The 27,328-nt window shown below is 39.7% G+C and overlaps 4 protein-coding genes across 7 annotated transcripts; 2 read left to right on the top strand and 2 right to left on the bottom strand.

The window, feature by feature from the left end:
- Window positions 1-2,599: 2,599 nt before the first annotated feature.
- On the top strand, window positions 2,600-11,934 carry boka (BCL2 family apoptosis regulator BOK a). Of its 2 annotated transcripts, none has more exons than XM_051376077.1 (5): window positions 2,600-2,780; window positions 2,997-3,342; window positions 5,883-6,011; window positions 8,791-8,954; window positions 10,470-11,934. In XM_051376077.1, the coding sequence occupies exons 2-5, from the start codon at window positions 3,129-3,131 to the stop codon at window positions 10,593-10,595; spliced, it is 633 nt and encodes a 210-aa protein (XP_051232037.1). In that variant the 5' UTR covers window positions 2,600-2,780; window positions 2,997-3,128; the 3' UTR covers window positions 10,596-11,934. The 2 variants fall into 2 exon arrangements, with proteins under 2 accessions (XP_051232037.1, XP_051232038.1); XM_051376078.1 differs by having other exon boundaries at window positions 2,885-3,342.
- A 1,667-nt stretch (window positions 11,935-13,601) lies between these two features.
- On the top strand, window positions 13,602-20,328 carry atg4b (autophagy related 4B, cysteine peptidase). Of its 3 annotated transcripts, none has more exons than XM_051376072.1 (13): window positions 13,602-13,680; window positions 15,515-15,616; window positions 15,741-15,812; window positions 15,925-16,023; window positions 16,190-16,291; window positions 16,398-16,470; window positions 17,141-17,220; window positions 17,664-17,857; window positions 18,757-18,835; window positions 18,959-19,104; window positions 19,247-19,303; window positions 19,426-19,513; window positions 19,601-20,328. In XM_051376072.1, the coding sequence occupies exons 1-13, from the start codon at window positions 13,671-13,673 to the stop codon at window positions 19,693-19,695; spliced, it is 1,197 nt and encodes a 398-aa protein (XP_051232032.1). In that variant the 5' UTR covers window positions 13,602-13,670; the 3' UTR covers window positions 19,696-20,328. The 3 variants fall into 3 exon arrangements, 2 of the variants coding, with proteins under 2 accessions (XP_051232032.1, XP_051232033.1); XR_007880452.1 differs by having other exon boundaries at window positions 13,619-13,680; window positions 19,261-19,303; window positions 19,426-19,519; window positions 19,622-19,674; XM_051376073.1 differs by having other exon boundaries at window positions 13,619-13,680; window positions 19,426-19,519; window positions 19,622-20,328.
- dtymk (deoxythymidylate kinase (thymidylate kinase)) lies at window positions 20,219-22,636 on the bottom strand. Its single transcript, XM_051376076.1, has 5 exons — window positions 22,354-22,636; window positions 22,133-22,241; window positions 21,017-21,107; window positions 20,733-20,930; window positions 20,219-20,631 (listed from the first exon to the last, which is right to left on the bottom strand). Exons 1-5 carry the CDS (start codon window positions 22,481-22,483, stop codon window positions 20,521-20,523), a joined length of 639 nt encoding a protein of 212 aa, XP_051232036.1. The 5' UTR covers window positions 22,484-22,636; the 3' UTR covers window positions 20,219-20,520.
- A 991-nt stretch (window positions 22,637-23,627) lies between these two features.
- agxta (alanine--glyoxylate and serine--pyruvate aminotransferase a) lies at window positions 23,628-27,269 on the bottom strand. The gene is made up of 11 exons (XM_051376074.1): window positions 26,946-27,269; window positions 25,922-26,114; window positions 25,393-25,457; window positions 25,206-25,306; window positions 25,046-25,116; window positions 24,835-24,919; window positions 24,663-24,761; window positions 24,482-24,551; window positions 24,173-24,268; window positions 23,938-24,066; window positions 23,628-23,830 (listed from the first exon to the last, which is right to left on the bottom strand). The coding sequence occupies exons 1-11, from the start codon at window positions 27,102-27,104 to the stop codon at window positions 23,723-23,725; spliced, it is 1,176 nt and encodes a 391-aa protein (XP_051232034.1). The 5' UTR covers window positions 27,105-27,269; the 3' UTR covers window positions 23,628-23,722.
- Window positions 27,270-27,328: the final 59 nt, after the last annotated feature.

The raw sequence follows: 27,328 nt of genomic DNA, 5'->3' as shown, positions 1-27,328 counted from the left end.
CACATTCAAGACAATGTGCATTCATCAAACTGTATTTGTATAGCACCTTTATTACAGGTCAAGCTGATTAGACAATACAAATGTAAATAGTAAAAATATTTTAGACAAATGTGCATGAGAAATAAAAATGAATGAGATTTTTTGAAAATTAAATAAAAACTAGATAAAAGACTGACAATTAAAATCAATAAGAGGAGAGTATAACATTTTGACACATGCATACTATAAAATAAATGTTTAAATAAAATCAATAATGGCCATAGAACATTCTAATAATGGGTTTAAATTTACATTTAAAAATATCAGCACTATCAGCTGCTCTCAGATCCTCAGGCAGCTCTGAGCATAAAAACTTAAAACTTTATATTTATCAGTTGCGTTTCTCTGCTGCTCACCTGGAAAATGTATAAGGAGAAATATTAGAGAGTGTATACATTGAAACTGCTTTGAGCCAGAGCAACAGTAAAATACTGTATGAACACCTCAGCTGACACATGGGAAGCTGTAACGTTGCTTGAATACAGAAGGATTTGTGCTGAAAAGAAATCACATGAAGGCAATGACCAGTCTCACTGAGCTTTTTTTGGGATCAAGTTGTCAGTTCCAGTTTGAAGAGTTGTTGTCTATGATATTAAGGATCTACAAATCTGTTGAGTTGTCATAAACAAAGCAGGGCATTCCTCAGGCATGTCCAAACAGCGTGAACAGTGGGTGGGGTGGCTTCCCCAGAAATTACATTATTGCTCATCTGCCAGAGAGCTCTCTATTAAGGAGTGGAGAAGGTGTGTAGCTGCTATTACAGGGTTTTACTTTCAACACAACATGGCGACACAGTAGCACCACATCAACTGGTGCTATATAAGTGCTATATATGAGTTAAACTTGTACAACCAAAAGGGTTCATTTATGCTTGTTTCGTTACCTCTGGCACTATGTGTAGATTGAAGTATTTATTTACTCCACTGCCTTTATCTAACAGGTCTAGATAGTAAACAGTTTGCAGTATGCAGTGTGTCGGTTTCAGATCCTCATCATTGCCAATCACAACTTGATTAGTATGTGACAGAGGGAACACATCATAACTGACCTTCCTCATTTGAAGTACAATATAATGAGAAAGGAGTCTCCGTGTAACTCTGTACTTTCACCTTATTTCCTACTTTTAACACCTGCAGGGCTGTATGAAAACGCTGACTCATGAGTCCAACACCCCTACACACCTCAGCAAATGTACCAGACCCCAGCAGATACCTCACAGCTCAGCGGCTCTTTCCAAAGGTGACCAAATCAGCCTCTAATGCTCCCTGGAAAACATATTTCACTTGTTGATTCAGACCAGCTGCTTCGCCCTGTCTCCACTCTTTATGCCCAGGGACTACGGGTGGAAAATAGCAACTTGCTAAAACCTGGTGCAATGCATCTCTCCTTGTTATATGCAGGGTTAATGTTTTATTGTGCACTGTCCCTGCTCAAATAAAAGAAATAATAATAATGCTAAGCTAACATAATCAGCTGCTGCCAGTAGCTTCATACTGACCACACAGACATGAGAGTGGTATTAACTTTTTCAGTTAACTCTCAGCAAAAAAGCGACTAAATGTTAAACTATTCCTTTGACTACACTGTATACTTCATTTATTTGTTTTTCTGGCCTAAAAGTAGTCAAATCTGGCATGGATTTGTACTGTATTATTACATTAAACATAAAGGGTTTTTTAAAAGAATATGACACCACCCTCCAGGTTGCTAAATACCAAGGATGTGATAGGTATGGCCCTGAAACTATATGCAGAAGTATATGCACATTATTAGGATACTGATAAACCTTCTAAAATATGAATACAAAAATACTGTTATTGAAAGGAACCACTTGAGCACAAAAACAGTTGCATAATGTTCTTGTGGCTCTGGCGGGAGCTTTTCAAAGTCTGACAAAATAACTATTAAAATAATCTAATAATAATAGTTAAAAAATAATAAGATCTTTTATTATTATTAGTTTGGGCATGGAGACTAAAATCCCTAACAGAAAGCCTGCGTTGCACACTGGGAGCATTGAGTTTAAGAGAGCGTTTAGCAGGCAAGGAGAGTCTAATAAAATATGTTATTGGTTGCATTATGGGGAATGTAGGATTCAGTGTTTTGGGACTTTTTTACCATTTTTTTTTTAATGTGGCTCGCCCAACTATATGGAAGTGCAATACTGAATCGTTGGAGGACCCCTTTAAGGCTTCTATATACTGCCTTTATTTATCCTCCATACAGAGTAGAGTTTATATTCACTGTGGGCAGCATTTTACCTTCTAAAAAATTTTAATAATTTCAAATAGTCTTTCACAGCCTGCACTTGATCATTAAGTAGGACACTCACACATTCAGCACTAAAGACAATGTTTAATGTTTTATTCTGACAAGCCTCCTTAAGAAAAGTTAAAATGAGTAGTTTTAATGGATATTTGGTGATTTAATAACTCCAGCTATAGCAGCTGAGATATTACTGGGTCATGTCCTGTGTGCTGGTTGTATGAGCTGGGATGGGGGCGGAGGGGCGGGGCTTGTGTCGGTCTGCTTATCTCCGCCTTTGGACTTCACAATAAGTGCCCTTAGAAGGAAAGCCTGTCAGACTATAAACTGGAGCGTTTTTTACGGCTGGAGTGGCAGCAAGTCTTCAGTTCATAAAAAAAACAGTCATCAAAGCCACTTTTCTGCTCAGTGACAGGCTGATGCAGCCCGCTTAGGGAGACATTTTAATTGGGGCAAATTAGCCTATGTATTCTCTGGTAAGTGTAATTTAATTGTCCTTACCTTCATTATAAACGCGTATGGGCGCAATAACTTCACTTTACATAACTCTTCTGGTCTATTGTCAAACTTTTCTCTGCAGCCTGGAGTTTATATAACCTGCAGCCTCAGTAGACGGGCTGCGTTTGCGTCGGACAGCTTTATTATCCAGCTCAAAAGATGTCCACAAACTAATCCGCATGTCTGTTATGCAGGATAATCTCCAGAGGTCTTCCTATCTGCTAGACAAGGAGGGAGCGGGGACGTGCGCCGGGGAGAAGTGGCCGCCGTGCGAGGCGGTGGAGGCGGGGAGGTGAGCAGCGCAGTCCGCGGCGGATGACAGGGGTATGGATATGTTGCGCCGCTCGTCTGTGTTTGCGGCTGAGGTGTTCGACCGCTCGCCCACCGACAAGGAGCTGGTGTCCCAGGCCAAAGCACTGTGCAGGGACTACATTCACTCCAGGCTGAACCGTGCCGGGATAGGCTGGTCTAAGCCTGAACACGGACTGGCTGCATCAGGTGGGACGCTGGGAGAGATATCGTCGGTTCTGCTGTGGCTGGGTAAGTTTTGGGGATGACCTGCCAAATGTATGAAGTTTATGTAAAAGATAGAGAGACTCATGGGAGTTCAATGCAAGGGCGGATCTAGAGAAATTATATTCATGGGGTGGCCAGAGGGTGGCATGGAGGGGTGGCAGAAATATATGCTGATCACATAAATCAATATTTGCTTGGAAAAGCCCTCAAATAAAGACATTCGAACTCAAAAACGTTGGTACATTAGAAATATCTAATAGTGGCTTTTTAAATCAATCCATTTTCAACATGTCATTTTAAAATGAATCTAAATTAATATGTTCAATTTGACACCAAACTCGCCTTAGGGCCTCTAGATCGCTGCCCCTCGTTCAATCAAGACCCTACATCATTTAAAGCCATATAGTGTTCCTATACTATTCCCACAGAAGGTTAGATTAAGTTTATATATTTACGATGGAGGACATAGATGTCATATTTTGTATTTTTCCAGGAAATTGAAGGAATTTAAACGTACACAAGCTGGGGCTTTAAAAGACACACTTTTAGGCCAACAAGAACAATGAAAAAACCCAAGAATACATCGAGCATTTGAACAATAAAGAGACGTACAGAACTCATAATATTTATTTAAAATAACATAAAAATAAACTTAGGAAAGATATACTGAACATTTTACAGAATGTTCAGTTATCTTTGAAATTATCTAGGGGTGGGAGGATGTGGCATGGTTTGGACTCATGACTCCTGTTTGACATCACATCTGATAATTCGGAAATGTGTTGTGGGATTACGTTTCATTCTTACTGAAATACCTTGAGGTGATTCCCAGGAATCCCCGGTAAAACAGTTTAGTAATATTTCACTTCCTGGATGTTTGCCCAGAATAATAACTGATAGACCGCAGATGGCTCCTCCAGTTTGAAGTTTCACTTTACCATTTGTGGTTATCACCCCACCTCCAGTTTAGGTAGTTATGCAATTCACTAGGAACTCAGAGCCAACAAAGACTGTTTGGGACCACTGTCAAGCAGAAAGTCTCCCAAACAAGTTGAAAAACTGCTCACAGAACATAGCTGGCAACCCTCTGAGCCAATTACTTTTAGACTTTGTTCACTTTAAAGTCAACTGGATAAGAAGTTATTAGAACAAAACATCTACAGCTCATGAATGAAAATTTCGGATAAATAGTTTGACATTTTTGAAAATAGTCTTATTTGTTTTACTGCTGAGAGTTAGATGAGAAGATGGATGTCATTCTCATGTCTTTCTTATAAATATGTAGCTGTAACCAGCAGCTTAGCCTGGCTCTGTCCAAAAATAACTAATTAAGACATTATATCTTTTTTGTTCAATCCGTGTGCTGGAGTGATGGTGCGTTCAATTTAACTTGGGAAGTCCATAGCCAGAGTTTGTAGTGACATCACACCTAAGTTGACCATGTTCCAATAAAAGTAGCAAAACTAGCCATTGTTAGCCATACCAGTTGATAATGCATTATGCTGTGTTTTGCTCATACAAACATGTCTACAGACAGAAATTGGACAGTAATGTGTGTACGACTGTTTGAATGAGACACAAAAGACAGAAGTGCTAATAAACAGTGTATTACTACAGCTCTCACTTAGTTGATGCGTGGAGCAGCCATCTTGGGTTGGTGGGGTTCTTCCAACTTTCCTAACGTTAGTTGTAAATGTGACAGGGGGCCTTCCAGCTGAAATTTCTGACAGAGAACAAAACAATTCTGACTTCCTAGTTCCTTATTATTATTATTATTATTTTATAATACCGGTTCGCAGGCAACCAACAGGGTCATGTTATTGGTACCTTTGGACCGAGCCACGCTAGCTGTTTCCCTCTGCCTCCAGTCTTTACACCAAGCTAAGCCAACCGATTCCACATATTGAACTGAGGTATCAAGTCTCTCATCTAACTCTCGGCAAGAAACCAAATAAGCTCAAAACTTCCCAAAATGTTGAACTTTTCCTTTAAGTAAAAACAAAATGCAGATTTTATCCATGTAATATTTCTTTATTAATACTTGTGAGAGTGCTATAATTAGTGAAAATGTTATCACTGTACTGTCTATATCTATTAATCAGAATGCACCTGTTCATTTAAAGTGAGACTGTAGGCTATGGCTTTGGCTAAAAATTGGAGCTATAAATGACAATTATGGGATGAATGCTGAACTACTGCTTAGCATTTACATAAAATACGAAGCTATTGTTACAGTAGCACAGTGGAGAAGAGTAATAATGTCAGCCAACTAACTCAGTTTGGTTATACAGCAATATTCAACACGTTTGCTTACATTAGCTAGTATTTGCTACTGTAAGCTAGTACTGGTCATACCAGACCAAATAAGGCTGTGGTAGCAAAACCATTGAGGGTATATTCATATGTTAGAGGAAGAATGTGTTATTCCTTCTTTCAAAAGTTACATAGTCTGGCTTTAACTGTGTGTATAGCCTGAACACAAAGAGGCACAAACACAAATAGGCACTGCAAACAGTCAGTCAAATCTTTTTTTGACTGATTTTAGTCTCTTATGTTTTGGCCAGGTGATGAGTTGGAGTACCTTCGGCCCAACGTTTACCGCAATGTAGCGCGACAGCTCAACATCACAGTGGCGTCAGAGAGCATTGTGTCCGACGCCTTCCTGGCTGTGGCTGCAGACATTTTCTCCACAGGTAGGTCCACATCAAAATCCGGTTGTGTTGTAAATCAAGCCTTGCATGCAGGCCTGTATTATGGGAACTAACTTTAGTGCTTTGTTATCTGTTTTATCTCTGAGCTACACAAACTTGGGCTTGAAAATAAAGGAAGATTACAGTGGGTTTGTCCTTTTAGGGAAGTTCGTCATTTTGTTGTCATTGGGAAGGAGGAACTTCAGAGCTTGAGGCAGATACAATAAAGATATTGAAAGTTTTGAGAACTTAGGTTGCTTTTTTTTGTTAAATTACTAGAGAAATTGAGTTTTTCCTCTCAAAAAGAAATCAATTCCAGCCTCCTTTTTCATGTAAACACCTCTTTTCCAGGGTGACCACAGGACTCTTCAGTTAGCCAGAAACATTTTTTTGCGGTCATTATCCCCTCACAGGAAAGGAACCGTAGGAGAAACATTCAGTCCATATTAGGTTAACTTTTTGCAAGAGCGAGTGATTGTTACGGACAGTCTGGATCCCACCCAGGGAGTTCAGTCATGAACCTCAGCTGGCTTATTCCTTAGGGAATGTAAGAAAGCAATCTACTGCAAGAAGTGAAAATCAGGTTAGTCTGGTCCTTAGTATGTGCAAAGTTACATACAAAATCCACTGACTTCTTCAAACATTGTAGAATTGAAGAATATCTACCTTAATCCAAACAGGCTCTTATGGTTATGAATGCAGTATTTATTTAGGGTTTAGATAGAGAAAAACAAGTTGCAGTTGGGCTTCAGTTTCAGTTTACAGTTTGGAAATGTGGCCCTCAATGATTACAGTGTAAAGTTGGACATATTGTCTAGACACGTCACTGTGTGAAGAGGAAGTCATGGGCAAAAGTAGATTATGAACACAAATGTCATTCTGCATTCCACCAACACAGATAAACAACAGCAATAAAACAAAAACAATACATCTTCTCACTTCCCACGTGTCACCATGCAGCAGCGTAGGATGGGATGGCTTTTTTCTCTGAGTGCCCTTTATTTAAAGCTGTCCTGATGAATATTGTCATATTAACAGTGGCTCAAATTACTGTGTGTATTATGAAAGTTGTTGCACGTTGTGTCAAACCCACAGAGAAGGCTCCCCTCAGCTCTACAGAGCGCTTTAGTGTCTTTAAGCTCATTGTTTTGGTTTTGTAGCCCTGGACTTTACTGTTTTGGTTCAGTCTCATCACTTTTATCATGAGAACAGGGGTGTGTAGGAGAAACTACGGTGGCTGGGAAACTCGCAAAAAAACGCGAATGGCCCTATCTACAGCCAGTGTTTAGTTTGTGCATTCTGGGCTACTGTAGAAACACAGTGGAATCGCTGGAAGGTGACCTGTAGCGTCTGTAGATAAAAATGGAAAACACTACAGTTCCTATATTCAGGTGATTACACACTAATGAAAACATACCTGTGAATGTTAATAGAACCTCCTGAATGTTACACCTTTAAAGGTTCAGTGTCAAGAACGGGAAAATACCCCCGATCATGTCATCAGGGTTATCTCGGCTTGGTCTGGGAGAGTTATTTTAAGGAGGGATTTGTGTGCCAAACTGGTTGTGTGGAGTGTGAAAGATGTGTGTATTTAGGAGGGTTGCAACAAAAACACAGTTGAGTTGCATTATGGGAAATGTTGTGTAGGCTGGATCCTGCACAACATTTTAGAAACCTGGGAACTGGGAACTAAAAGCCAGAACATCTTGGCCTCCGCTGCATGGATTTCAACTGTTCTTTTTTTCACCTGTCTCTCGCAAAGGCCTCCAAATTTCTGAAAGCACTGAAATGCAGAAGAACAGCAGTTGGCAGGTTGTGAGAAATGCATAAAGAGAAAAGGAACACATACCTCATTCAAGATACCTAAAACAGAAGCACAATCAAGTCTTAAACTGTTAAAACTGGCACAGTCTTGTTTAACAGGGAGCTGTTGCTTTAGTATTCCTTCATACTTCAGTCCTTATGCTGTGTCTTCTCCCACCTTGTTGATTATAGTTAGGGGGTACAACTAGTAGAATTAAACAGGAAGTAGCTGCCAGACTTATTTCTTTTATATTTTAGTTACTCCTTACTCTGTAGCAAAGAGTAGGTTTTTACAAGATAAACCGTCACTTAAATCTCAACTCACCATAAGTTAGACAGCAGTGTTACAAGTGCACACTATTTACAGTATCATCTTGCAAATTTCAGATATCACAGTTAAAGAGAAGCACGACCTCCGTTTAGAGATTCTAGCAATGAATCAGTCGACAGTTAAAGAAGATTGATGGAGTCGAGGCTCAGTTTGTATGTGTTGGACATGTAAACACTGCAAAAATAGTCTGAGGCTTTGACTGTAAATGGTGTAGTGGCAGAAAGCTTTACTCAACATGGGAACTAAGTTGGAAAAATGATCTGCTCACTAATCTAGCTAGACATACTGCCTGCATGCTGCCCTGAGCCTTGTGTTTGGGTTTTCGTCTCTGTGGGACAGACAGGCATGGAGGCATAATGCCTGGCTGCTGCTGACGTTTTATCATTTGTTCATCCGTCTTTAGAAAGAGCTGCTGACAGACGTTTGCTGCACTAAAAACTACTCCAACTAAAAAGAGCAGAGTCACTCCACTTTGATTTAGCAAGAATCTTCACATCATTAAATAATCATTTTGTCTGCTAAACTTGCATGATTGGGCAATGTGTTCATACATCAGAAAGCAGCACATGAATAAATCTGTGCATGAAGCTTTGAGCGAGGATGTAGTTTATTTAGTTCTAACCGTCCTGCAACTTTGTCCCCTTTCAGGTGTGACATGGGGGAAGGTGGTTTCTTTGTACGCCGTGGCAGGAGCCTTGGCAGTGGACTGTGTTCGCCACGGTCATCCAGCTATGGTCCATACCATTGTCGACTGCATGGGGGAGTTTGTCCGCAAGAGCCTGACCTCCTGGTTGAAAAGGAGAGGGGGCTGGGTAAGGGACATCTATTTTTTTATCTGATCACTTGTTTGTGTGATTGCTGAAACTGATGGTGGTGAGTTTTCTCCCATTTGCACCATGCAGGGTGTAGCAAAGTATGTCAAGCTCACTGTAAAACCACTTAACCCTTCCATATATATTTGATCTAAGTCCCAGCTTCGATATGTTATAGCAATGTTATATAGAGAATGAAATGATGAAGGAACTCTCTGAATTTGAATTCAAATTGACTGATTTAAGTCTCTTTTGTTTTGGCAATTGTTTTCAATTTTTAATTTGAAATATTGAAAAATAAGCCTATTAAGTATTTATGATTGTTAAAAATTTTAAGAAATATATAATACAGACAGAATTGTATAAAAAAAACAGGAAATAATCTGCTCAGAACAAACTCTTTTAGACAAACTTCTTGCAGTTACAGAGTATAGTTTCACTATTTGGGTTTTGGGTTAATTATATAGTTTCTATTATAATATTAAATATGTCACTTAGTCAGTGGTCATCAGTTTACTAAATGATAGAAAAGGGGTCCCTTGAAGAAAAGGCTGGGTACCACTGTTAGAAGAAGAAACTTTTTTTGTGTTGATTCTGGTGGCCCCTGTGGACAAAAGCAGTAGTGTTTCATTGATTTCAAGGGGAATCCAACCAAATCTGACCCGGTGGCAGGCATTAACTATATAGAAATAGCCAGTCTTCTTGCTGATGGTCTTGTTTGTTTATATAGAGGAATCAGTATTCAATTGAGACTGTTTCATAACCGGTAAAAAACGAATCAGTCTCCTAATTTAACCAACAATGAACAGTTAGACATGAACAGCAGCCACTCCTTCAGACAGAGTAGATTTTTTTTTGGTCTAACTCGGGAAAACCCTGTCTGATAAAAATCCAGCAGAAACAATCAAGTGAAACTCAGGGACAAGAAGGAACAAGGCCTGGCAGCGTGCCTCTGTCTGTGTTCTGCTCTGCTGGAAAGAGCACAACAAGTGAACAAACGAACGCTCATGTGCTCTGAGACATTGCACCCAAGTCAGTTTTGTTTCGAAGATTAGTGGAGTGTGACAAAATGAAGAGCAATGGATTGTATAACTGACCTCATAAACTCAAATGATTGCAGTCTGAACTCAGACTGTAATATCTCTGCACTGGGAGGGGATGTCAGCGTGTAGGAAACTTAAATAACATTTTGTGACAGAGGGAGACGTGTTTAGTGTCAGGACTGACACTTTACTGTGCTCTCTGTGGAATTTCATTGTATATGAAGATTTTTTAGTCATATAAGTGGATTTCTGAAGGAAGCATTGCTGGGATTACAGTGTGGGCTTTGGCTTGGAAATTACATATTTGTGGGCAAGTTGTACTGCAGATCCTCAGAATATTGACAAATCAGGAACACGTGTGCACTCTTTTAGGTCTTTCTGTTGCGTATTTGCTTCGAATGTGACTGTTTTTTTGTCATGTTCACGCAGTCAGAGTTTATTTGGTGACTCTGTGTCCTCTCTGTTGTCCCAGGTGGATGTAACAAAATGCGTGGTGAACACGGATCCCAGTTTCCGCTCTCACTGGCTGGTGTCTGCTGTCTGTGCATTTGGACACTATCTGAAGGCCACGGTGTTATACCTCCTCCGGGAGAAGTGAAACACACACTGGATTCTGAGCAGACTGACCAGCACCGTACACCACCAGCTCCGTTCCACTAAAGCCTCCGCTGCTTTGGATTATGTTTACACTCATTTGCACTGAGCCTTTATTGATGAACACCTATCCCTTCACAGAAAAATGACCTTTCCTGCTTTTGCTGCTTCTTCTGCTAGATTGTCTATTTATTGTTAATGGTTGTATTATGGCACGCGTGTGATGTGAATGTATAAAATCATGTTTTTAGCTTTTCATTTTCCTAACTACTTCACAAACAACAGAACTGCCCTGTTTGATGCCTGATTTTCGTTGGTTTGGCTGCCCCTAGTGGTTGAAAATGGTAACTACTGTATATTGACAGTAAGTTGAGAATATTCCTCGGGATCCTGAGGCCACTCATTAGGCCTTGGTCTTACAAAAATCCCCATTTCTCACCTGGATGGCATATATGGCCCAACAGATGAGTGCATGCTAGGCAGCAACAACATATTTTACCCCAACTAAGGAACTGTACAAAAATGATTAGGGTGAGGAATCTTTCCTTTTTGCAAAAGGAAGGGGAGTCTGATTATGTGGGGAGAGCGAGGAAGGGTTTATATATTTTTCTCGCTATAGATTATTATCTTATTTCACCCTGCCCTTACAAGAATCATTTTAAAATGGGAACTAAAAGCATATATTTTTTTGTATTTATTTATAAGTTCAGATTCACACGTTGCCAACTTGTTCTACTAATTGGTGAAGAGAAATTAAACATTTCAAATGGGGGTTCCATTAAATTATGGAAGTTTAAATTGGGGCACGCCCTCTTAAATTGTTTATGAGTTTCCTCCTTTAGTTATTAGAAGTGAAACAAGTGGTACCGAGTACTCTTGTATTGTGTTTATTGGTTTATTGAAGGGTTTTTTTCTGAATCAAGAAGAGATAAGTAAATATTAATTATGCTGGGAGGGCCTTGCTTCTTTTTTAAGCCTAATATAAGACTCTCACCACTTCAATAATGTTTGTACAGTCCCTAATGAGTCTGGAGATTTGAGCCTACATTTGATACATAAATACATGTATGTATTTCAGACAGCACTGTACACTTTTTCTGTCTCTTTATTGCTTATTGTGAGGCAGTGTTTTATATTGCTGTACTGTAATTGCAGTAATGCAAGTTACAGTATATCTTCTCTGAGTTAGAGCACTTTGATAACATTTCATTTTATGAGTAGATTTTATTCCATGAATAACTTCACTTTTATGAGGCATTTAGCACTAGGACATAATAAACAAATGTTTGTGAGTCTTTTTCAACTGTAAATATAAACAATAATAAATGGTTCTTACAACAATCTGTCAAGTGTGCAACAGTAAATGTTGATCATTTCTTAATGAACAGATTCTCTTTTGCAGCTGTTTTCCGGAAGCAGTCAACGGTCTATTGGAGAGGTATGGGGATCCCAGGCTGAGCTGATTGAATGGTTGAATGTCAAGTAATGAGAATTTGAACACTGTGCTTATATAAAGTAGATGTACTGGGAGAGTAGAGGATGTGATTTTGTATTTTATACTCCCAGATCTTTCTATTCAACTGTAAGAATGAAGCAATGCAGTTTGGCTCTGTGGTAAAGGTTTTGCATACTGAAACTTATGGAAATTGAGTGAAACGTGAAAAGTGTACCAGATGTTTGTGGGCTTAACCACAACTCTGGTGTGTGACATGTCCAGACTATTTTTCAGTGATCAACCAGACAACAAATGTAAAAAGTTTTGGATGTTTTTCTCTCAAAGCTGTCGTCTGAAAAAAAGGAAAGTCATTCTACAACATCTAACAGAAAATACTCTGTTGGCTGCCTGGGAAGTCTTTTTGTTTTTTGTGGAAATAGATGAATATTATATAAATGTAAAATAGCCTCAGCCTTAGCCTTAGCAAGTTGGAAACTTTCATGATTCCCATATTTTCCATTATTCCACGTTTGACTGGCTTTACAGTCAGTTATCCTTTGGAAGCAGGAATTTAAAAACAAGTTTGGAACCAAATTAAAACTTTGATTTACATTTATTATCAATGTTTCCATGTCCAGTACATTTGTGGTCTGTGTGTTTTGTGTACACCTCACAGAATTTGCACAAACAATACAAACCAACTGTTTGAATCAGCCATGTGCATAATGTAATACTTTTTTTTCTTCAAGCTTCATGGTTTTGTTATTTCAGCCCAAATAAGGCTTTTACAGTTGATTAGTGCAAGTTTTAAGGCTTCAAAGTGCAACAACAGGACAAAACCGTAAAACCTTTCAACAGCACAGTCCATGTCAATAACACCAGCTAATCAGCAACACCATGTTGACAGATGTGTGTTTACCTCTAAGATCAGCTACATCTTGGTGTGAGTGATTGTATTTACAGATTTCAAAGAATAAGAGATGGCAGAAACATTGGTGGTTAAGTGTTACCACCTAGTGGTTGACTTAGAACCACTATACACAGCTGGCTGACAGATTTAATCAGGAGTACTGTGATGAAATGCCAATTAAACAATTTTATTGAATGTTTTCAGTTGCCAATCTTCCTCGACATGTTTCAATTTAGCCACAGGATCTTGTTCATTTGCCAATTTAAATTTTTAGAGGCACCCACTCCTCACCAAATTATTTCTTTCTTACATGCTCCCCCCACCAATTGCTCCCCAATTAAAAAAATTACACAATTTTTAACTGCTGTGTGGAAGAAGGTTTTTATTCACATATAACTAAAGGCTCTAAGGATGTCTAAAGAAGAAAAAGTATATACATTATAGTAGTAACTGCCTTATGGTCAAACAAGGGAGCAGCATTGATATCGACCCTCCTTCCAATCTGTAACGTGAACGCACCATGGAACGAACCCTGTACTGTTTTCAACGGGACAGATACGTCAGCCTCTACTGATTGGTTAGGGCAAAATGACCCCCCCCCTCTCCTAAATCTTATTGGATGTTGTGAGAAATGTCCCGCCTCTTTCTGAATTCCACAGCAGGACTCTCTTCCCATTGGTCCATCGGGCCAGAGTGCAGAGAACAACAAACAAGATAGGGTGAAGACCGTCGGGATGGATGCAGGTAAGCGAGATATTATAGTAAAATAGCTAATTTTCTCTACCTTAGCAAGCCAGTCTGGCCACAAAATAACCACAGCAACGCCATTTCATCCCTGGCAACAAATCTCCTGCTCTGTCATGACGGGATTGCCAACTCCAGCCAGCAGTCCAACACAGACCCACACTGCTTTGTAGCCTCGGTGACGTTAGCCTGCTAAAGTGATGACTAAAGCTAACTGCTAACTATCGTTAGCCTGCTGTTATTGCTAAATGTGGTGGATTCCCCGCTTTGACAGCTCGCTGCTCAGCCGTATAACTTCCTGTACGGTGTCCAGATGTGGAATGTGATAATGTCATGTGTTGCCGTGAAGTTCCACTCTTAATAATTTGCCTTTTGTCCTTGGGCTGACTGTTTATGCCAACGTTATGTTACGCCCAAGATGAACATCCCAGTCGATGCACTGTCACCATCATATCAGTTATTATGCTACTGTTAGCACCGAGAATGCTGTTAGCTATTAGAGAGGTTATATGGCATGCAGCTGATGTTAACTCATGTAGTAGAATAATAGGAAGAGACTTCTTATTGCATTATTGTCTCCCTGTAAATCACAGCTAACTAACTGACAGGCAGTGAGCTAACGTTAGCTACTCAACTTTTTTTCTGTTAGTGATGTGGTAACATGACGTGTTGGCGTAAACAGCAGAAACCTTTTCTAAACTTTCTATCAAAAGCGTACATAGATTTTCCAGAGTATAAAAGCATACACCAATCGGCCAAAATGCGATTTTGATTCTTTCTTAAGAGGAAGTGGGTCCTTTTAATGGTGTCCATTACAGTTTTGCCTCATTTTATACCTGGCTTTGAGCCCAGTATTTCCAACTGCAGTGCAAAGTCTGCAAACGCAGACTGTTACTGGGATTGCTTTTTATTAAAGGCCCACACATGCCTACGTACTTATTCATTAACAACTAATGGCACATGGGAGACATTTGAGGAGACATTTCAGTGTGATATTTCTATGATTTTGTCTGCTTGTCATATGTGTGTCTGTCTCCTCTGTTATTAAAGTGCCTCTTTATAATCCTTAAATAATCACTGATTTTACATATTAGGTTTAGTTTACTCGCCATGAAGAATGTGACCCAGCCTGTGAAAACAGTTGTAAAATGTCATCTGTGCTCTGGAGGATAGATTATAATGCTGATCATATCATAATGATGTCGGCCTGGGCTTTTTATGATTAATAGTTTATTCACAGTAGACAGGTATTACAACCACAAATGCCAATATCAATATGACATGGAACAAAAGTTAAGCGGGGATAAGTGGGGTGCCCTTGTAGCTCACCTGGTAGAGCAGGCACCCCAAATACCAAGGCTGAGTCCTTGCTGCAGGGGCCGACCTGCGGCTCTTTGCTGCATCCCCTCTCTCTCTCTTTCCTGTCACTCTTCACTGTCAATTAAAGGCAATAAAACCCCAAAATATATATATAAATAAAATAAATGTTCATAAACACATCCACGACCACCCAAAAAATAATAATATACAAATCAGAATAAATCTTGAAACTTGATACTATGTTTATCCCACAGGAAGATTCCTCATTCACTTGTCCCCTGGCATATAAGATCAAATATTAAAATGCTGGATACATTTTAAAGCTAAGCATATATAGAACCTTCCAGGAAGAGACTGGAATTCTTCTCAAGCAACTAAGTGATACTCCATCTTTACTTGCTGACAGATTGCCTCACTTTTATTTGCTGCAACAAGTGGTTAGTGGTCAACAACAACAATTTCTCCACTGTAATTTCCCACATACTTACAGCTGACTCTGGTCCTGTTTTTGCAGCTACCTTGACATACGACACACTTCGCTTTGGAGAGTTTGAAGATTTTCCTGAGACCTCAGAGCCTGTGTGGATCTTGGGGAAAGAATACAATGCACTCACAGGTAGGACTGTGAAATATAAAGCGTATGTGAGACAGAGAGTATTTAAGTTCTAAAGAATCATTAGCAAGTATACATTTTTCTCTGTGGATGTATTGTAACGTGATGATTTCTTGCTGTCTTGTAGAGAAAGATGAAATTTTATCAGATGTCACTTCACGACTGTGGTTCACATACAGAAAAAACTTCCCACCAATTGGTAAGTAAAGAAATGCCCCTTAACTACATTTGATGAGATTGTTGATTTGAGAAATCTGTGTTTTCACATCTAATTACAAAAGAGAATCTCATGATTCTTGAATGTGTTACAGGTGGAACAGGGCCAACGTCAGATACAGGATGGGGATGCATGTTGCGGTGCGGCCAGATGATCCTAGGCGAGGCCTTGATGTGTAGACATTTAGGCAGAGGTAAGAAAATATAAACATAAAGAAATATCTCCCTCGATGATAGATAGATACAGATATACGTATATATTTTATCACTGTGTGGCACTAGCAGCTCTTCTCCAGTGAGTAGACTATACCAAACAGAGCGTGTTTTAAACAGGCGTGATAAGTGGCTTTTTGTTCTCAGACTGGAGATGGGCCAGAGGCCAGAAACAAAGAGAAGAGTACATCAGTATTCTCAACGCCTTCATTGACAAAAAAGACAGCTATTATTCCATCCATCAAATTGGTAAGTAGTGAGTGTAAAACCTTTCTAATTATATGAAGGACTTACTCAGGCAATCGTGAAGGAGTTTCCATAAAGTTGTTTCTTTTTTTGTTCCTAAATGCTGCAGCCCAAATGGGAGTTGGAGAGGGAAAGCCTATAGGCCAGTGGTATGGACCAAACACAGTTGCCCAGGTTTTAAAGTAAGTACTGGAAAGAAGCAACATGTTTCAGTTGTTTCCTGATTTTATATTTTAGGCCTGCAACTATGAAATTTCTTTACAAATATTTGAAAATGCCTGCCGCAAGTTCTCAAAGCCCAAGGTGAAATCTTTAAATTGCTTGTTTTGTCCAAGTTAAAGTCCAGAACCCGAAGATATTCAACTTACATGGATATAAAACTGACAAATAAAGCAAAGCTTGAACATAAAGTGTCTATCCTTGAGGGCCAACAAATGTGTTGAATACATTTACTTCCTCTCAAAACATTTGAAAAGCTTACTTTTTTGATATTTCAAATTGTGAAATATTTACATCAATGCTTGCAGTTTCCACAGCCTTCACGGGCACATTGCTACATTTCTTATCGCATTAGCATTGTCAACGGTCAATCAGCATAATAGTGTGAAAGCGGCTGCAGGAATGTGTATCGTGTCACGCTTGCAAGTGCATTCTAGTGCTCGAGAACGATACAATGATGTCTTTCTTTTCCACTCTCACCATGTACCATATGTATCTATCTCACTGTCAAACAATTAACGAAAAAGGCAAGATATTGCACATTGAGGAGGTTTAAAACTATTTAAAAAAATGTCTTTCCAATCTGGTAAAACAAAAAAGTGTGACTGTCTCAATGTGCTGTGGTGCTTTCAGGAAGCTGGCCGTGTTTGATACGTGGAGCAGATTAGTTGTCCATGTGGCAATGGACAACACTGTGGTCATCGAAGAGATCAGTGAGTGCAGTGGTGTTGCAACTTTATGTTTGAGTGTTTTTTTTCCTGTTATCATTCATTAGCATAAGCAGTTTAAATGCCACTCCAGGTTAAACTATGGACTGTGCTTGGATTGTTTAGAGAAGTAGCACGTCAGCCAGATGTTACTATTGCTACAGGACAAGGTTTCTAGGTGAACACAAATACAAATGTGAGTTGGATCTTTAAGTGTTCAGTTTGCATTACATGGACTTCTGTCTCAATTTGACTAAAACAGAAAGTATCTGAGTGGTCAGTGTCAGCATTTTACTCTAAAGCAGGTATGTTTTAATTATTTTCTGACTACATGACCTAATGCTAATCTGGTACAGTGAAGTTTAGACCACAATTTGAAGCGTAATCTTGTTTTTCTTTATGTGCTGCACACAGTTGTAATGTTTTGTGATCATTTTTTTTCACTGCAGAGCGTCTCTGTATGCCATGGTTGGATGCTGCAGGAGCCTATGAACCAGAAGGAGTGGGGGAGCTCAATGGCTGCCTGGAGGGGGCGTGTGCCCTGGCTGAAGAGGAGACTGCTCTCTGGAAACCTCTGGTCCTTCTCATCCCCCTCAGGCTGGGCCTGAGTGATATAAATGAGGCCTACATCGAAACCCTCAAGGTGGGGTTCTTCAGCGTGTATATTTCCATTGTGTGTAAACTGTCTAAATATGGGGGATGTCACTTTTTTTTTCATGATTTCCAGTGTGTTATCATTAATTATTTTCAAAGTTACACAGCTCGTGTATGGGGACGCAGCGTATTGCATCGTCTTGCTATAATAAAAATAAACCTGATGTTCACTGTGATCGATAACTAATCTTAAGGACGCCTCAAGGATCTGCATGCTTTTTGCACCAGCCTATGTGATTTTACACACATAGCTGCAAATATAACTCGTACGGTTGGCATGCAGTATGTAAATATTCTTTTGTCCAGGGAACATTATCCTAATTTTGCTTCATCAGCTTCATATTGCTCTGAGTAACAATTAAAACCATTTTAAAGTCTTAGCTAATGGCCTAGTAGTTGTAGACTATGGTCATACAAAATAAGGCATTAATAAGCGCTTTATGATGACAGTAAAGACTCAATATGCTAGTAATATGCATGCCAATAAGGTAATAGTTAATGGTGAATGTGTGAACTTTAATATAGTGTTACAAAATTTTCCAGGATAGGGAAATATGTCAAATAAACATCAAGATATTATTATTATTATTATTATTCTGTGGTGTGCTGTGAGGATATGATTGCTTACATTTTAAAACACAGACAACATAGTGGACTCTGGTTTGCGGGTGGCTTTTTGGTGTGCTTGCTGTAGTTTTGCCCACATAGAACGTCCCTTAAGGAACTGAACTTACACAAATAATCTAAAAAAAAGGAAATGGTCATAATGTAATGTATGTTGTTTGTAGTGAATTGGCTAAAAGATTTGTGAAACAGGTACTTGAATTACCACCGAGGCAAAGTCAGCTACAACTGGGGTGAGATAAACCCTCTTGTCTCTTTTCACAGCAATGCTTCATGCTGCCTCAGTCCCTGGGTGTTATTGGGGGGAAACCCAACAGTGCCCATTACTTCATTGGTTATGTCGGTATGTCTAGTCTCTGTGTTTGTGAAATAAACAGTGCACTGCACACTCATGCTCACCATATTAATTCTACGTACACCAAGAGAACTATCGAATTATAAAACGTGCGCTTTTTTTTTTCCCCAGGAGAGGAACTCATCTATTTAGACCCGCACACCACTCAGCCTGCAGTGGAGCCGTGTGAAGATGGCCAGGTCCCCGATGAGACGTACCATTGTCAGCACCCACCCTGTCGCATGCACATCTGTGAACTGGACCCATCCATTGCAGCGGTAGGAATGCCAGGGGTTTTATAGCACAGAGCTTTTGTATCTCAAACTAAAGCCCATTGTTTAATGTGAATGTGAGCAGGCTGCAAACTTTTTACAGTAAGTCAGAGGTTTCTATAGCTGATTGTTTTCTGGTCTCTGCCAGGGGTTCTTCTGCAGAACAGAGGACGAGTTTGATGACTGGTGTATGCGCATAAGAAGGGTATGTTTGTGTAAACACTGCTCTTTTGTTGCTCCCTTGACTTGTCTATAGCTGTTAAATAAAGCATCACTTTCCTCTCAGAGGAGTTTGTACATGATAAAATGGTGGTCCTTCTCTTCTAGCTGTCCTGCAACAGAGGGGGCCTGCCCATGTTTGAACTAGTCGACAGTCAGCCCTCTCACATGGTCAGCGTGGATGCCCTTAACCTTACTCCTGGTAAATGAACTGCATATTTTTTCAGCAAATATTCCAAAAATTCAGAAAATGAAAAATAATTTTAATGTTTTTTCCTTTCACGCGCTGACGCTCCCTTGACAGATTTCTCAGACTCGGACAGATTGGAACGGTTCTTTGATTCAGAAGATGAAGAGTTTGAGATCCTTTCCCTGTGAGGAACATATGGACAATGATTTACTGTTCTCGACAGTCGGCGAGAGATTCTCTGTCTCTTCTCTGTATCAGAAGGGAAGCCTGAGGGGATGAACATTAACTGGAGACCTCTTGAGCCAGTCCAGCTCCAAATGGTGTAGTCAGTGTGTGTCACACAGCGTTTCTTCTCAACAGCCACTGAATGCTCTCTGTATCCAACATTGAGACTGCCTGGTGGAAGCCGTAGCAGGAGCTCAGGATAAATTCTGTATGCACATTTTCACATTACATGTGTTTCCATTTGAGTCTTAACACTTTAAATGTTTATTCTGAAGTGATATGGTGCCTTTCCCTGACTCCATAAGTAAAATTGCCATAACAGTTTTATGTTGTATAGAAACACAATGATTCATGATGCCCATGGCTTATGCAGTTTGTCACTAATAACTGAAGTCTGTAACAGCCTGTAATGAAACCAAATTAAGTCAAATCTGCAGACAAGTTGTATTAATTGTATCCTTGCCAAGTCTAAAACATATACCCTAGTTCATTTGAAGGTTATTTATTTAATCAACACAATATATAGACAGGTGAAAGAACAATAGACCATGTAAGAAGATTAAAACCTAAAAATAAAATCAGAATCTGATGGACAATGGTTCTACTCAATTTCAAGACAGTATGAGAATTATATTTGAATCACTGCCAAAGCATTTCTCTTCCACATTCAAACAATGTCAGGTAAAAAGGCGGGCTTTTACAAAGTGTAGTGTGCAGAAGAGTCAATTAGTTGCTATACCAATAGACCGTGTTGGTGTCCAAACAGTTTGATTCAGACTGCTTCAGGTTCACTTCCATAGCTCTCCAAGTGGCAGGTTCTGAGCTGTGTTGATAGCATTAAGGCTGTGGGTCGTGATGTCTTTGTGCACATCCTCAACACTCTGAGCAGCATCAATTACCTGGAACAAACAATTTAGATCACAAGTTGTTTAACATTATTGATTTAAAAGACACCTGGGAGGAAAAATAAAAAAATCTAGTATCAAGATCCGCCTCATACCTGCCAGTTGACTGAAGGATCCTTCATCAGATGTTCAAATTTCTGTTGAACCACTCTCTGGAAAACACTGGTCTCATACCTCTCTTCTCCAAACTGACCTCTGAGAGCAGCCTCAGCTGGGCTCAGCTGTAGAAACATAACAAGGTCCGGCTTTGGCAATCCCACGTCAGGTTTCATACACCAGTCCAGACAGAAACCCTGGAGGAGATGAACATGTCAAACTATATGTTGCTCTTCTCAAACACACACAATGATACAGTGTGATGGCTGAGAAAGAGACTCACCGGCTTAGCACTGGTGAACGCAACTCCAGAGAAGGCGTACCGATCTACTACCAGAGTGGTGCCTTGGTCCAGCTTCTTCTTCATTAAAGGCCTGTGGTCAGAATTATTTTATTATGCTGCATAAGACAATGTTTACAAGGTAGAGGAAACTTCGCAAGGTTAGTGACAAAGAAAAAGAAAATGCATTCTTCAGTTTGGATCATTTATAATAAAGGCAACTGCAGAGACGTAAAGAAAAGTACATTTACTCAAAGTCTGCATTTTAAAAAAGGATAAATCTTGTGTATTTTTATTGTCAACAAATCCCATGAAGACCAAAATCAACATATGTGTTAGTCTGTCTCTCAATATCTTGACTTCCCTACCCTGTCTCTGGCTTGAAGCCCTAAGCTCCTACTGAAAAATAAGGCATAAACATATAGTTTTATTTTTCAAATAGGCTAAATAATTGACTTAAACTGCTGGACACTGCCGTTTTCTTTTTTCTTCTTTCTTTCAGTAAAACGTAGTGCTGGTTAGGTTAGTAGATAGTGCTTGTACATCCTTAAATCATGGGCAAATCAATTCAAATACTTTATGTATAACTAGATAGTACTAGGGGCAAAAAACTAGGGCTGCCCCCTAAACGTCGATCCGTCATAAAACCCCAAGTCGGATCTCATTTTGTCAGTCAAATCACTGCGCGCTGTTTGGCTGCACGCCAAGTTTATTAACTTTTACAAAGTGAGTCTTGTCTCGAAATGACCTAACTTTAACTGCAAAACGAAGTGTAAACTCTTTGTAATGTGGGTGAGCTGGTCCTGGTTGTGCCGACAACTTAATGTTACCCTTCACGGTGAGTATTTAGTGCATATTGTAGACCTTTTGCACAGGTGGACTTAGTGACATTTAACGATGGTTCCCAGTAAGCTACAACACTTAATAATAATTCATATTATTAAATACACATGTGCTTTGACATGTCAAAATGTCTGCCGTGAGAAAGACAGACAGTTGCACTACTTAAACAAAATGCTAAATATAAAACCTTGATTATTATTATTATTTTTTTCTTACAGTGTATCGTTGCTATGAAGAAGCACAGCAGTATTATCCACAATAAACCAAGAGTCTTACACCAGTTCCCATCGGTTAGCAGAGAACAGCAGGTGCACTGTGTGGTCCTCCAGGTCACTCTTCTTCTCCAGGTAGGCGCTTATCAGCTGTCCAATTGTCGTGGTCCTGTCTGGCCCAGAGAAAATTATATTAATGTTACACAGTGCTGTAAAGTTAGACTTAAACTACACACCTGCACGGTTATTCAAACGTTGAAGTGACAAACAATAACACCGTCTCACCGGGAAACCTCATCATCTCCACGGGTCGGCCGCTCTGTTGCAGCGCCTGGAGCAGCTTCTTGCACTGCGTCGTTTTCCCGGCTTTGTCTACTCCCTCCAGCACAATGAGAGCTCCTCTTTTACACGCCATTACTGCCGACTGTTTATCAGCGCTGGCCTCCAGCTGACAGCAAGGGCAAGACGGACGAACTACAGCAGCTAAACTTCAAACAGCGGTCGGCTCCTTTATCAATATTTACCCGCCTTTTACTGAAGCGGTCCCTCAATACGGAAGTACAACGACGCACTTCCGGTTCCGTTTGTTGTTGTTGTTTTTTTTGGTTTTTTTAAAAACAACTTTATTGATTTAACAGAAACAGGGAGTGACAGACACAGTTCTGCACGTGGCAACTCCAGGCTGACCATTATAAAAACACATAAAATTAAGTAAAAGTAAAAAATATACTTGAATTTATTTATTTCCTATATATTGTTTCCTTGTATAAGATTACATTGCACATTCCAGTCACACTGTTAAGCACTTTTGATATGATAAATGTAATAAATCCACATAATAAATATATTCACAATGCACAAGAAGGAGTCATTTTAAATTAAGTAATGTTAAATTTGAAGCTGAGAAGCATCAATCCGTTTTAGTGTGACCTCTCACATTATTTGTTAGCAACCACTTAACGGGAAAGTTTCAAACCTGTTCCAAGATATGTTTTCAGCCACAGCCCAGTGTAAGATTCACAACAGAGCATGGCTTACAACATGTCTTATGCTTTGTGCTTTAGCTCTCATGTGGTTCTGATAGCAGGATGAAAAGCATGTCCTCATTCTACAGCTCATACTGCAGCTCCCACAAGGCTTCAACAGAGTACTAGTGGCTAAGACTCATGGGATGTGTAGTTGTTGAGTGAAATGAACAGTGTAAAAAATTATACTTTTATCATTACTGTAACAGAGATCCGCTTGGTTCCAGGTGTGGACAGAAAACAGGAACCTGTCTGGGGTTATCAGTAAGATGATGAAAGAAGCCCAACACGAGAAAACCCACTGCTGTCAAGATAGACCTACACTTAGCTACATACAGGCAGGCAGGATTAGGTCTCTCTATACATGTAAAATGTATAAGAGTGGAATACTATCATGTGAAATTAGTCATTACCATGTGTTTATATTAGACTGAAAACTAGATAACAGACTGCTGCTGACAAAAGGTACTACAACATTATGAAGACAACCCCACTGTTCTCATTCAAGTGGTGACTGAGCTGCACGAAGACGACTACTGAGAATAATGCTTTATTTATTACACACAATCTCTTCCTTATGACAGTAGCTGTGATTCAGAATTATCTTTACAGCATCCAACAGAGACATGTTACACTTTGCTTTTATGGCAGTGTTTCAGAGCATCTTTGAGTGCTGCCAGCACCATGTCAACATTAGCCTTGCTGCTGTTACATCCCATCAGTCCCACGCGAAGCACCTGAAATGAGAGAAAAAGATCGGGGAGTTATACACAGGTCTTAAGCAACTTCTTGGTGGGCATACATAATAAGTAAAGAACTGGGTATTTTTTACATAATCTCTCACCAAGCCAACTGATGGTCCAAGACCTCCAGAAATCTCTAAATTATGTGTTTTCATGATGTAGGTAGTGATCTCTTTCCAGTCATATCCATGAGGAGCAACAATAGTGGTAACTGTAGAGAGTCTCGCTTTCTGTAATAACCATTTAAGTCAGAGTTAGTACATTTCCCCCATATATAACTTTATATATTTAATTTATTATACAAATGATATGATTGTGTTCAAACTTGAAACTCACCTTTTCTTTGACAAAAAGTTTGAGACCCATGTTCTCTAGGCAAGCATGGAAATACTCTGCTACTTTCTGATGTCTTTCCCATGATTTCTCCAGACCCTTAGAATGACAGAAAAAAGGCATAAAAACACCGTAGCCTAACTGGATGTGTGGTGTGCAGTTTGGGCTCAGTGTTTTGAAAGAAATGGCTCTCCATAAATTACTAATTAATACGTATGCCTTATTCTGACAAAAGTATCATTGGCACAGATCTGTACAGAAGGGCCTAGTAATATACTAAATAAAAATATTTAGTTCTAACACACGTCCCACCTCTTCAACAAGCACAGCCAGACTCTCCCTCAGAGAGTAAAAAGCAGTGACTGGACCTGTGTGGTGATATCTATGGAGACGAAATGGAGAAGATTTTTAGAAATTGTGCAAGTATGGCTAAAAATGAGACTGCTGGTTGAAATGTGATCAGTTCCAGTCTGCAGGTGAAAAGATGTCTTACACTCTCGACGGCTTGCCATCACATCCCCAGTAGTTTGCAAGCCAACTCAAATCCAAGAAGAAGGACACAGGCTTTGTCCTCCGGTTGAATATTTTCTGGCTGTGGACAAATTCCACTTTAAATCCACGTGTGACACTAATTTTAGACTATTACTTGTATTTGCATTTCTCACCATGCTCTTTCACTGAAGGAGATGGGTGCTGTACCGGGAGGAGCATTCAAGACCTTTTGGGAGCCTGTGTATAGGATGTCTATCCCTGTAAATACAAACATTCACAAATAAAAATCTCTGTTTGGTGTCGTCAAAACAGATAATGTAACACAGTAAATAGTTTGATCAGCTGCCCCAGAGACACAACCTCTAACAGGATTTAATACTAAACCTTGCTGGTCCATGTATAGAGGGGCCCCACCAATTGATGCCACAGAGTCGACCAGAAACAAGCAGTTGTACCTGTAGGCACAAATCATAACAGAGCTACTATCTGCCCTTAAGTTTGTTACAGATGTGATGATTTCAGAGGAGCGAGTGCTTCATCTCACTTATGACACAGCTGTCCGATGCCATCTAAAGGATGCAGGACTCCCGTAGAGGATTCTCCATGTGCGAGGAAGAACACCACTGGCCTGTGTTTTGATAAGGCCTGTGATGAGATAACAGCATGATCACACAGACAGCTTTGACAGAGTGAATTTGAGTAGCCTGATAACTGGAGAGTCCGAGTGGTACCTGCTCAATTTCTGCATTAGTGAAGAAGCCACCAGGGGGCGCCACAATAGTATTTACTCTGGCACCTGTTGGATGGACACACATGATATTCTGTGGTTGAATCGCCTCAGAATCATTTTTATTAAATTAATTAATGAAAGGCAATATTATGTTTTTTTATTATTGTCAACAAATCTCATGTAAATGAGCCACACTGTTGCACTGAGTGATATGTTCCTTCATTATGATGCCAATGGGCACTTTAGTTTACTATTAGTCAGTCCTACATACACAGTCCTGCTCCTGTACATACTAGTGCACCAAATGTGTATAAATCCACAGCTGAAAATAGTCTCCAACAAATGCACTGTGTTTACTACTGTGTGATTAAAAACTATAGTGACCAGCTGTTTTTTAATATTTATATGTTCAGTAGGAACAGATGGGCTGAGACAGAGAAGTTAGAGACTACTGAGAGGTGGATTAACACATTGTTGGTTTTGTTTTTTTTATTTGTTGGCAGAAAAATACGGAATACCACCAATGTTACCTATCCTCTCAGCCATTTCTGCTGCTCGCTCTCCCCATATGCCGTTGACCGCAGTCAGTACGCTCTCCCCGGGCTCCACTGTGTTGAAGATGGCACACTCCATAGCAGTGTGGCCAGTGCCGCTCACAGCTAAAGTCATGTTGTTCTGAGTCTGGAACATGTACTGGATTCCACTTTTGATGTCACTCATTATCTGTAATTTGAAAAGAGCACATTATAGAGGTAGGTTAAATAAATATGTATATTCTGTACTATACTACCCTGTGGCCTTTCAGCTTCTCAATATGAGTATTCACTGGTTTCTTTAGTCTAATAAAGTCTAACTAGTCTAACTAAATTGTGATGGCCACTTTTCGCTAATTTCTGACATTCTATGGACCAGAAAAAATTCATAAAGAAGATAAATATTAGTTGCAGTCCCACTTGCAAGCATGCTCTCTCTCTCAGCTCATGTTTTGTATTTAAAATCTTCATCTAGAAAGTAACCAGTGTCTAAAGCTGTCATATAAATGTAGATCAGTAAAAAGTACAATATTTCCCTCTGAAACATAGTGAAGTAGACATATAAAGCAGCGTAAAATGAAAATACTCAAGTAAAGTACAATTCCAATGTTAATCTTAAGTACAGTACATGAGTAAATGTACTTTGCTGCTTTCCATCACTGGCAATTTGTTATAGATGCTCCATTTTACCCAGTGTTACAACTTGTTACAATATTGATCTCTTTGAAGCAGTGTAATAGGTTTTCTGTGCACAATGGAGATGTTGAAAATGAAGTTAATGATTTTTAAAATATCATTCAACTGAGAAGTGAGATTGGGAAAGCAAAGTTAAAAGTTTTACAATCATTCCCACACTCCTCCATTACAATGTGGACAGTGTAGTTATAGTCTTAGCTTTTAAAGTTCGTATCTTTACTCTGTTTGAGGTATATGTTATATGTTTTTTTCATTGTCATGACTTCTCTCTTATGCCTCTCTTCCTCGATAGGCTACATCATGTGTGTTAAACCCACCGAGTTACCTCAAATATCTCTGGATGCATGTGTCCAATGACAGGATTGGCTCCAGCCTCCAAGATTCGTGGAGGGACGTTGGAGGGTCCTGGTCCAAACATGTGGCGATGTGGAACCACCAGTGGTTTCTGCAGACATTTTGGTGGTGGTACAGAGACGGACGACATGTTCCCAGCAGTGCGACAAGCGCAGTAAAACCACAAAAGCTGTGGAAGCAGGTGAAGTAAAGCCTCCACTGAGCACGCCCCTCTGTCCGACCAGTGAGGTCCTCAGGTCAGGAGTCTGTCACAACATTTTCTTCTGTCAACACTTGTTGCTTTCTGTGTGCAGTGAGCTCAGGTAGCTTGATACTTTCCCATTTTCAAAGATAAGGAAGTCACCCAACATGTCC

Source organism: Dicentrarchus labrax, unplaced genomic scaffold (genome assembly GCF_905237075.1).
Source record: "Dicentrarchus labrax unplaced genomic scaffold, dlabrax2021, whole genome shotgun sequence".
Taxonomy (NCBI): Eukaryota; Metazoa; Chordata; class Actinopteri; family Moronidae; genus Dicentrarchus; species Dicentrarchus labrax.
This window is presented reverse-complemented; position numbering and strand designations above follow the sequence as displayed.